This window comes from Staurois parvus, unplaced genomic scaffold (assembly GCF_062004578.1).
Source record: "Staurois parvus isolate SC_StPar_1 unplaced genomic scaffold, SC_StPar_1.0 ptg000786l, whole genome shotgun sequence".
Taxonomy (NCBI): domain Eukaryota; kingdom Metazoa; phylum Chordata; class Amphibia; order Anura; family Ranidae; genus Staurois; species Staurois parvus.
The window spans coordinates 187749-200317 of NW_028318582.1; the positions used below are offsets into that span (position 1 = coordinate 187749).

General features: G+C 43.4%; 1 protein-coding gene across 10 annotated transcripts in view; it reads left to right on the top strand.

Moving 5' to 3' along the window:
* The window catches only part of DOCK7 (dedicator of cytokinesis 7), a 278665-nt gene that overhangs the window by 186020 nt on the left and 80076 nt on the right, over positions 1-12569 (top strand). For all 10 annotated transcript variants that reach the window (XM_089654661.1, XM_089654662.1, XM_089654663.1 and 7 more), the window contains 3 exons: positions 4531-4713; positions 8446-8581; positions 11322-11418. In XM_089654661.1, the coding sequence (XP_089510787.1) occupies positions 4531-4713; positions 8446-8581; positions 11322-11418 (416 nt within the window). The remainder of the gene's footprint in view (positions 1-4530; positions 4714-8445; positions 8582-11321; positions 11419-12569) is intronic.

The following is a 12569-nucleotide window of genomic DNA, read 5'->3' on the forward strand; positions in this document are numbered from 1 at the left end:
ATGGTGATCATATCCCCCCCTTATGTATTATACATGGAGATCATATCCCCCCTTATGTATTATACATGGTGATCATATCCCCCCTTATGTATTATACATGGAGATCATATCCCCCCCTTATGTATTATACATGGTGATCATATCCCCCCTTATGTATTATACATGGTGATCATATCCCCCCCTTATGTATTATACATGGTGATCATATCCCCCCTTATGTATTATACATGGAGATCATATCCCCCCCTTATGTATTATACATGGTGATCATATCCCCCCCTTATGTATTATACATGGTGATCAAAACCCCCCTTATGTATTATACATGGAGATCATATCTCCCCTTATGTATTATACATGGAGATCATATCCCCCCCCCCCTTATATATTATACATGGAGATCATATCCCCCTTATGTATTATACATGGAGATCATATCCCCCCTTATGTATTATACATGGAGATCATATCCCCTCTTATGTATTATACATGGAGATCATATCCCCCCTTATGTGTTATACATGGAGATCCTATCCCCCCTTATGTATTCTACATGGAGATTATATCCCCCCTTATATATTATACATGGAGATCATATCCCCCCTTATATATTATACATGGAGATCATATCCCCCCTTATGTATTATACATGGAGATCATTTCCCCCCCTTATGTATTATACATGGAGATCATATCCCCCCCTTATGTATTATACATGGAGATCATATCCCCCCTTATGTATTATACATGGAGATCATATCCCCCTTATGTATTATACATGGTGATCATATCCCCCTTATGTATTATACATGGTGATCATATCCCCCTTATGTATTATACATGGTGATCGTATCCCCCCTTATGTATTATACATGGTGATCGTATCCCCCCTTATGTATTATACATGGAGATCATATCCCCCCTTATGTATTATACATGGAGATCATATCCCCCCTTATGTATTATACATGGTGATCGTATCCCCCCTTATGTATTATACATGGAGATCGTATCCCCCCTTATGTATTATACATGGAGATCGTATCCCCCCTCATGTATTATACATGGTGATCATATCCCCCCTTATTTATTATACATGGAGATCATACCCCCCCCCCCCCTTATGTATTATACATGGTGATCATATCCCCTCTTGTGTGTTATACATGGTGATCATATCCCCCCTTATGTATTATACATGGAGATCATATCCCCCTTATGTATTATACATGGAGATCATATCCCTCCTTATGTATTATACATGGTGATCATATCCCCCTTGTGTATTATACATGGTGATCGTATCCCCCTTATGTATTATACATGGTGATCATATCCCCCTTATGTATTATACATGGTGATCATATCCCCCCTTATGTATTATACATGGAGATCATATCCCCCCTTATGTATTATACATGGAGATCATATCCCCCTTATGTATTATACATGGTGATCATATCCCCCCTTATTATTATTATACAGTATTTATAAAGCGCCAATAGTTCGCTCAGCGCTGTACATTACAAAGGGAGACAGAACATGTGACAGAACAATACCAATACAATGCAAAACATGAGGGGATCGAGGGCCCTGCTCTTTCGAGCTTACAATCTAGGATCCCTTATGTATTATACATGGTGATCATATCCCCCCTTATGTATTATACATGGTGATCATATCCCCCTTATGTATTATACATGGAGATCATATCCCCCCTTATGTATTATACATGGTGATCATATCCCCCCCTTATGTATTATACATGGTGATCATATCCCCCCTTATGTATTATACATGGTGATCATATCCCCCCCTTATGTATTATACATGGAGATCATATCCCCCCTTATGTATTATACATGGAGATCATATCTCCCCTTATGTATTATACATGGAGATCATATCCCCCCCCCTTATGTATTATACATGGAGATCATATCCCCCCCTTATGTATTATACATGGAGATCATATCCCCCCCTTATGTATTATACATGGAGATCATATCCCCCCCTTATGTATTATACATGGAGATCATATCCCCCCTTATGTGTTATACATGGAGATCCTATCCCCCCTTATGTATTCTACATGGAGATTATATCCCCCCTTATATATTATACATGGAGATCATATCCCCCCTTATATATTATACATGGAGATCATATCCCCCCTTATGTATTATACATGGAGATCATTTCCCCCCCTTATGTATTATACATGGAGATCATATCCCCCCCTTATGTATTATACATGGAGATCATATCCCCCCTTATGTATTATACATGGAGATCATATCCCCCCTTATGTATTATACATGGAGATCATATCCCCCCTTATGTATTATACATGGAGATCATATCCCCCCTTATGTATTATACATGGAGATCATATCCCCCTTATGTATTATACATGGAGATCATATCCCCCTTATGTATTATACATGGTGATCGTATCCCCCTTATGTATTATACATGGAGATCATATCCCCCTTATGTATTATACATGGAGATCATATCCCCCCTTATGTATTATACATGGTGATCGTATCCCCCTTATGTATTATACATGGTGATCGTATCCCCCTTATGTATTATACATGGTGATCATATCCCCCTTATGTATTATACATGGCGATTATATCCCCCCCCCCCTTATGTATTATACATGGAGATCATATCCCCCCCTTATGTATTATACATGGAGATCATATCCCCCTCTTATGTATTATACATGGTGATCATATCCCCCCTTATGTATTATACATGGAGATCATATCCCCCCTTATGTATTATACATGGTGATCATATCCCCCCTTATGTATTATACATGGAGATCATATCCCCCCTTATGTATTAGACATGGTGATCATATCCCCCCCCCCTTATGTATTATACATGGAGATCAAATCCCCCCTTATGTATTATACATGGTGGTCATATCCCCCCTTATGTATTATACATGGAGATCATATCCCCCCTTATGTATTATACATGGAGATCATATCCCCCCTTATGTATTATACATGGTGATCATATCCCCCCTTATGTATTATACATGGAGATCATATCCCCCTTATGTATTATACATGGAGATTATATCCCCCCTTATGTATTATCAGGGCTTTCTTTCTGCCGGAACGCGGCGGTACTGCGTTCCGCCACCTTTTTCTTCTTGTCCCCGCTCACCGACTGCCTCTGCAGAGCTGACAAGCTATGCAGAGCAGCGAAAGTGACAGGTGCCGGACGCGGCTTGTTTATGTCATGCTTGCGCGTGCCCGGCACCTGTCACTGCCGCTGCTCACAGCCGGTGAGCGGGGACATGCACGCTTCACCCCCCCCCCCTCTACCGCCAGCGTGTAAACATCGGGGGCGCGCGGCCACCCCCATAGGAAAGGTGTATCTTAGTACACCCGGCGGTGCGCGCTGACGTCATCACGCCCTCTGCTCGTCGATCCTACCATAGCGCGGATCGTCAGCATCAGGTAAGGAGCGGCGATACAATTTTTCTCGCTTTTCTTGCTAATGTGGGGGGGGGCAGTGTTACTCGCTATTCTTACTAATGTGGGGGGGGGGCGGTGTTAATTCCATACATTTACTTTTATAGCCCCTCCCAAATTTTACTTGCATTCCTGTTCTCTAAAGGGGTGGTCCTAGGGTTTGATGGGGGCGTGGCCAGGTTTGGGTGGGGGAGTTCCACCACCTTTCCTCTGAGAAAAAAAGCCCTGTGTATTATACATGGTGATCATATCCCCCCCCCCCTTATGTATTATACATGGTGATCATATCCCCCCTTAATCTCCTCTTCTCAGTAGAGAATACATTCAGTTCCTCTAATCTTTCCTCATAGCCTCTAATCTTTTCCTCCATGCCTCTTATCAGTTTGGTTGCCCTTCTCTGTACTTTCTCCAGTTCCCCAATTGGTGCCCAAAACTGAACTGCATATTCCAGATGAGGTGTTACTAATGATTTGTACCGGGGGAAATGATATCTCTCTCTGGAGTCTATACCTCTCCTAATACAAGAGAGGATTTTGCTCGCTTTAGAACCCGCAGCTTGGCATTGCTGCCATTATTAAGCTTGTGATCTGCCAGAACCCCCAGGTCCTTCTCCACCATTGACCCCCCCAGATCTTTCTCCATCATTGATTCCCCCAGTTGTACCCCCCCCCCCCCAGTATGTATGATGCATGCATATTCTTATCCCCCAAGGGCAGAACCTTACATTTATCAACATTACATCTCATTTGTTACATAGTCCCCCAATTACACAGTGCATTGAGGTCGGCTTGTAAGTTGGAGACATCCTGTAAGGACGTTATTCCCCGGCACAGCTTGGTGTCATCTGCAAAGACTGAAATGGGATTTATAATCCCAGACCCCATATTGTTTATAAATATAATTAAACACTTTAAGCCACTATAACGCTGCCAGCTGTTCTCTGTATTTTTAGAAATGCTAAGTGAACGTTTTTTGGTTTCTTGAATGCCTTTGTTCACCTTTTGAATCAGACCTTTCTTGTTGTGTTCAGCCTTCCAGACAACATTCTACCTTCTCCGCCGAGTCAAGCCGCAGCCTTCTGATCTGCCTCCTCTGGGTGCTGAAGAACGCCGATGAGATCGTCCTACAGAAGTGGTTCACAGACCTGTCCATCCTGCAGCTCAACCGCCTGCTTGACCTGCTTTACCTCTGCGTCTCCTGCTTTGAGTACAAGGCAAGTCCTCCTTACTGAAATCATTGCACTGACATTGGTATAAAACCATTCCACACTTGGTTGACTGATATACAGTATTTCATCTCTTAAAATGGCCAAACAGTGATTGAAATTCGCCTTGTAGGTGACCCCAATGGCAACATCCTGCCCGATATACTTGAAAATTGAAGGAGCCTGGCAGGATATTGTAAGTCAAACAGCGAGTACATCAAATGCAGTCGCTGTTCAAGTATTCTGACACCGGCTGTCAAAATGGAAATGCCGCAGTGGGAAATTCATGCATCCACATTGTATAGAGTGGATAGAGAAATGTTTTTACTCGCAAGATTACCGTGTAGGCAGAGCGGATGTCTGGACAGCTTATACTGCGCATGCATTGGGTTTTCCTGCGTGTCGTCTGAGTGAGGGCAGAATGAATTCCAGAAAATAAATACATATCTGAATCTTTTACCATTACTAAAATTGGCCTTACAAAAGAGGTGTGTAAACAAAGACTGTAGGAATTAACAGCTTCCCTGCCACCCTATAGCAGAAATACTGCTACAGGGCAGCAGGGATGCGTAAAATCACATACATTACACACGTGATTTTGCTTTTCTGGGTAGAAGCGTGCCATTGGTGGCTACAGATGTCAATCACAGGGGCTGAATATTCCCCGCCGGCACCCGGTGATCACTGAGTAACACTGAAAGGGGAGAGACCTGTGTGTAAACAACACAGGTCTTTCTCCTGCCAGCAGTAACATGCTGCTGTGTATTTCTCTCCCTACCCACGTTGCCATTCGTGGCCTCGGTTGTCAATCAGCGGGTCCTGGATGGTGATTCCCCCCCACTCGGCAATCACTGACGGGGGAGAGACCTGTGTATAGACAACACCAATCTCTCCCCCTGTCAGCTCCTGCACATTGCTTTGTGTGGCTCTGCGTGGTACAGCCATAAAAAGCAGTGTGCTTACAGTGTAAAGCGCACAGTAAAACAACACACAGTTAACCCTTTGATCGCCCCACATGTTAACCCCTTCCTGCCCAGTGCCATTAGTACAGTGTCAGTGCTTTTTATTAGCACTGATCACTGTATTGGTGTCACTGGGGATGTCAGTTCCCCTCAGTGTCAGAATGCCCACCGCAGTCCCGCTCTCTCCCTTGTCAGTGTTACTCGGTGATCACCGGGTGCCGGTGGGGAATCTTCATCGCCTGTGATTGACATCTGTAGCCACCAATGGCACGGTTCTACCCAGAAAAGCAAAGTCACTTGTGTAATAATAATAATGTAATGTATGTGATTTTATGCATCCCTGCTGCCCTGTAGCAGTATTTCTGCTATAGGGCGGCAGGGAAGCTGTTAATTCCTACAGTGCCATCATTACTAGTAATAAAAAAATTACAGTATATATACCGCCATTTGTAAATGCTAAAAAAAAAATCCCAATATGTGTTAATTAGTTTACCTGAAAATTTAGCAAAGACATGTAGTAGAATACATTTTGGCCTAAATTTATGACAAAATTTGTTTTTGTTTATTTTTTACTGGACATGTTTAATAGCAAAAAGTCAAAAATATTGTTTTTTTCTCAAAATTGGCGGTCCCTATTTTTCATAGCACAAAAAAAAAAAAACATTGGCACAGGCGATCAGATACCACCAAAAGACAGCTCTATTTGTGGGAAAAAAAGGATATAAATTTCGTTTGGGTGCAGCTTTCCATGACCGCGTAAATGTCAGTTAAAGTAACGCAGCGCCGTATCACAAAAATGGCCTGGTCAGGAAGGGGGGTAAATCCTCTGGAGGGCGAGGGGTTAAGGGATAGGCGAATTTGAAGTGAACATTAGCATTAAAGTGTATTTCCATATTTGTAGCCAAATTGGTATATCCTACTTTATATTTGTTACTTGTCCACATTCACATAGCAAAACTTTATAAAAAAAAAAAAAAAAAAATTGCAGCTTACTTTTTTAGATGCTCTTCTCTGGAAAAAGATAAATCTGTTTAGTTTTCTTTGTTATGGGGGGGCTGGAAAGCTGTGTTTATCCTAATTAACTCTGCATGGAGGCAGAAATATCACATCAGTTGTAATCGATTTGAACACTGAAGTTAACAAAACATTTGAAAAGTTTAGGAGCCGGGCTTCTCCAATGGTATGTTATTGAGAACTGGACTCGCCCAGTCCCCCGGCTCAGCTATTAGGACAGATTACATTGAGCTGAGAAAAAACAGTCAGCCATGACACCTTCTCCTCAGAAACATCTAAAAGGTAAGAAAAATGAACGGATAAGTTCACCTTTTGTATTTCAATGGTTGTTATTAACTTTTGTAAACAATTTAACAAGAAGGATTAGAGCTAAAGACACGCCCACGCAAGGGCTATCAATGGTACATAAAAAATAAAGAAATCAATATTGTAACTCCAACAATGCAAGAGGCGCACCCACGTAGGGGATGAGTTCACTTTTTGACCAAAAATAATAAATACTAATTTTTTTGCAGGTAAAAAAATTGGCATTTATTGCTTTTGCTTGCAGGAGCCTGGAAACCATGGCACCAGCGATCAGCAGATCACAGAAGCCTGGAAACCATGGCACCAGTGATCAACAGTTCAAAGAAGCCTGGAATTTATGGCACCAGTGATCAGCGGATCACAGAAGCCTGGAAACCATGGCACCAGCGATCAGCGGATCACAGAAGCCTGGAAACCATGGCACCAGGGATCAGCAGATCACAGAAGCCTGGAAACCATGGCACCAGCGATCAGCGGATCACAGAAGCCTGGAAACCATGGCACCAGGGATCAGCAGATCACAGAAGCCTGGAAACCATGGCACCAGGGATCAGCAGATCTCAGAAGCCTGGAAACCATGGCACCAGCGATCAGCAGATCACAGAAGCCTGGAAACCATGGCACCAGCGATCAGCAGATCACAGAAGCCTGGAAACCATGGCACCAGCGATCAGCAGATCACAGAAGCCTGGAAACCATGGCACCAGTGATCAGCGGATCACAGAAGCCTGGAAACCATGGCACCAGTGATCAGCAGATCACAGAAGCCTGGAAACCATGGCACCAGTAATCAGCAGATCACAGAAGCCTGGAAACCATGGCACCAGCGATCAGCAGATCACAGAAGCCTGGAAACCATGGCACCAGCGGATCACAGAAGCCTGGAAACCATGGCACCAGTGATCAGCGGATCACAGAAGCCTGGAAACCATGGCACCAGCGATCAGCAGATAGCTGGTGCCATGCAGGTCTCCTGCTGACCTGTCATTGTATCTGCTTGCCCGTAGGGGATGTTCAGGCAAGTAGATATACTGACAGCGAGAATCAATGATCTACTACAGCGCCGTTTCTATGCAGCTTTGCAGGACCACAGAAATATGGAAGGCTGAGCTAGGTGCCAGCAAGCTGGAAGATCTCTGTGTCCAGTTGATAGTGACTGGGTTTTATATAAATGACCTATTGCAATGCTCAAGCATCAGTTTTTTGGGTGGGGCAATGTTGTTTATGGCCCGTCTGTGTGATTGTAAAAAAGAATTGATGACCCTGTGATGTTATGTTGGATGTATCTGGAATTTCTTTAGAATATTATTATTCATGATTTATATATTTTTTTATATTAGATATTTATATAATTTTTTATATTAGATATTTAAATATTTTTTTATATTAGATATTTTTTCTGTTTTTTATTTCTACCTCAAACATTTAGCTGCGATCCTCAATTTTTTTTTTCTTCCAGGGTAAGAAAGCTTTTGAACGCATGAACAGCTTAACGTTCAAGAAGTCGAAGGACATGCGGGCCAAGCTGGAGGAAGCCATACTAGGGAGCATTGGAGCCAGACAGGAGATGGTCAGGAGAAGCAGAGGTCAGCTTGGTAGGTCTACCTAGACCAACCTTGTCACTGTGTGTGTTGTCGCTCTGATCCTGTGAAATGGCGTCCTGTATGTATTCATTCTGCGTCAAGAAGTATACCACAAACTGTATGTGACGTATTCCACTAATCCAAGGAGGCAATGCAGTCTTATTCCTGCTTTATGACTGCATGGAGGTGCCAAGTACAGATCAGTACTTAATAAAAAAAAATTTTTTTTAACATCTATCCATTGCTCAGTTATAGAGATTTCCTTTCACTTCCTATCCTGCTGACAAGGGTTCACACCACATGCAGTCCAGTGCGTTTTTTTTTTTTTCTCTCGCATCAGAAAGGCGTTGATAGTAGGTTACATGGTTTCCAGTGGCATAGTTCACACCAGTGCGGTCAGTTCCAGTGTCAGAAAAAAAAAGTAGACCAAACACGATTTCTTCTGCGCTCTAGGACCCAGGCGGGTGGCAAATAGATGGAACCAGAACTGGAAAAAAGCGACCACCAGTGCATCAAAGGTTGTGCAGCTCCAAACAAGGCTGGGGAAGCCCGACCAACACTACAAAGCGAAACAAAAATGAGAAGCGCACAGACCTTGCGCATTACCTCAACAAACAAAAATTTAATAATAAGAAAAGGTACTCACAAACAGCGAATAAAATCAGGCATGTAAGTCCTCACAGGGACTTCAAAGATAAGGAGTCAGCGCGAGTCCCATCGTGGGGGTAGACTCTCAGTTCAGCTGACGCGTTTCGAAGGCCATACCTTCTTCATCAGAGCTAACTGGACTGAGAGTGATCGCTCCCATTTATGTCCCAGGACTGAAGTTTGACCCTCCCCTCTGGGTTGGGCAGTCACAGGCTGGGAGGAGGGGCCAAGGTGTCAACAAAGTATAATGTCTAATTGTCAAACCATCAGAACACAGATAAAACATGATTAAAAAAAAATATATATATATATATATATATATATATAAATGTAATTTAAAACAATGATAATAATATTGATGGTGATAAACATGCAAGAGAAAGAAAATAAATAAATAAAAAATAATAATAAATAGTTACATAAAAACAATCAGTAGTTAGTGTAGTTAGCATGCAGATCTTTATCCTAAACACTAACTACTGATTGTTTTTATATAACTATTTATTATTATTTTTTATTTATTTATTTTCTTTCTCTTGCATGTTTATCACCATTAATATTATTATCATTGTTTTAAATTACCGTATTTTTCGCCGTATAAGACGCACTTTTTCTTCCCCAAAACTGGGGGGGAAATGTCAGTGCGTCTTATAAGGCGAATATGGAGCGGCCGGTCTGGTATTTCCACCGCGGCCGTGTCAGAATACCGGGCCGGCTGCTCAGCTCTGCAGCGGGACCTTACCTGTTCCTCTATCCAGCGGCGCGCTGTCTTCCGGCTTCTGTAGTGTGGGCACTGGGCATGACAGCCGGGTGCCAAGTGCGCATGCGCATGAAGCGGTGCTTTTTGTGAATGGTAAGGCGGTACCTGGGACACATGACAGATCCCAGAAGCCGCCGGACCAATCACAAAGCGCAAGTGCTTCTCGCTCATGCGCACTGGGCACCCGGCTGTCGTGCCGAGCGCCATTACAGAAGCCGGGAAGACAGCGCGCGGCTGGATCGAGGAACAGGTAAGATCAAACAAAAACTCTGCGGAAGTAAGAGCGGGTACCTGTCAAATTCAGGTACCCGCTCCCCACCTCCCCAAAGGTCAGCAGTCATCTGTACTGTCCGCAGTCTCTGGTCATCCCTGTGCTGTCCGCAGTCTCTGGTCATCCCTGTGCTGTCCGCAGTCTCTGGTCATCTCCTGTACTGTGTCTGCAGTCCATTAGTTCAGAATTTTTTTTTTCCTGTTTTCTGCCGTCTTATACGGCGAAAAATACGGTACATTTATTTATATATATATATATATATTTTTTTTTTTTTCTTTTTTTATCATGTTTTATCTGTGTTCTGATGGTTTGACAATTAGATATTATACTTTGTTGACACCTTGGCCCCTCCTCCCAGCCTGTGACTGCCCAACCCAGAGGGGAGGGTCAAACTTCAGTCCTGGGACATAAATGGGAGCGATCACTCTCAGTCCAGTTAGCTCTGATGAAGAAGGTATGGCCTTCGAAACGCGTCAGCTGAACTGAGTGTCTACCCCCACGATGGGACTCACGCTGGCTCCTTATCTTTGCAGTCCCTGTGAGGACTTACATGCCTGATTTTATTCGCTGTTTGTGAGTACCTTTTCTTATTAATACATTTTTGTTTATTGAGGTAATGCCAAGGTCTGTGTGCTTCTCGTTTTTGTTTCGCTTTGTAGAAAAAAGAGTAGAACAGGCTGCATTTTTTTTTTTTTGCACTGAACTGTACTGGAACGTGGTAAAACACATCAAAAACGCACCGGAACACATGTCCTTCTTAAATTTGAAAAGGGGAAAAAATAAAAGGAACGCGTCAAAAACACGCATACAGAAACTCGTCTGGACTGCATTTGTATGGTGTGAACCGGCCCTAAATGTATAATTATATACAGCCAAATGATACATTCAAACAAAAAAAAAAAATGACCATGTACATTTGATGAATGTGTAAAAGGTCTTCATTGCTTAGCAGATTCTAAAGCAGAATAATCTTCTGTTGTGACCGAAGAGTAAAACACAAAGACTGCGCGTCCGGCAGATTGCACTCCAGGTTGCCTTTCATAGTGCTGATTTGTTGTGGTCTCTCTTGGCAGAGAGGAGTCCATCTGGAAGTGCATTTGGCAGTCAGGAGAATTTACGGTGGAGAAAAGAGATGACTCACTGGAGGCAAAACACGGACAAGATGGACAAGTATGATACTCATTACATCGATAGAATTGTAGTTGTGTTCATGTTTATTTAAAGGCTAAGCCCACTCTTTGGGGATAAAAAAATAATAATTGCACCCATATTTGCAGTACAAAAAAAAGCGTTTATTTTCGTAGATGAGTCTGCACAGTTTTGCAGCTGCAGTCATCAGTGGATGGCGGATGCAATGCCAAGTTCCTGAAGACTCTGCCTCCAGCTCCTTGTTTGCACCACGTAATGACTTTAAAGCAGAGCTCCACCTAAAAGGGGAAGTTGCGCTTCAAGCCTTTGTCCCCCGCCCCCTCCTTTAAGGATTGGCACCTTTGGGGAGCGGGTACCTGAATTTGACAGGCACTTCCGCTGCGATCGCCTAGGCCATGGGTGTCAAACCAGCAACCCTCCAGCTGTTGCAAAAGTACAAGTCCCTTCATGCCTCTGCCTTTGGGAGTCATGCTTGTAACTGTCATCTTGCAATGCATCATGGGACTTGTAGTTTAGCAACAGCTGGAGGGTTGCCAGTTTGACACCCGTGGCCTAGGCCAGGGGTAGGCAACCTGCGGCTCTCTAGCTGTTGTGGAACTACATTTCCCATGAGGCATTGCAAAGAATACAAAACTGACAGTTACAGCTATGACTTGCAGAGGCATGATGGAACTTGTAGTCCTGCAGCTCTCAGGTTGCCTACCCCTTGCCTAGGCGATCGGAAGCGGAAGTTGTCCTCCTTCCCCGTAGTCTCCCGGGACACGTGACAGATCCCAGAAGACTACGGGGCCATTCGCAAAGCACAGTGGGCACCCAGCTGTGAAGCCGCAAGCTGTCACAGCCAGGTGCCCACACTAAAGATGCCGGTGAAACCAGCCATGGTGAGGACACTGCTGGACCGAGGGACAGGTAAGTGGCTGTATTTTAGAGGTCAGCCAGTACAGTTTTTGTAGCGGCTGACTTTTATTTTTTTTATTTCAGGTGGAACTCCACTTTAACTTAAAGTGGAGCTCCAGTCAAAAAAAAAAAAAAAGTCAGCCACTCCAAAAACTGTACTGGCTGACTTTAAAAAAAAAAAAAAGACACTCACCTGTTCCTCGATCCGGCAGTGTCCTCGCTGCAGCCGGGTTCACCAGCCATCTTCTCTCCCCGGCGCCGGCATCTTCAGTGTA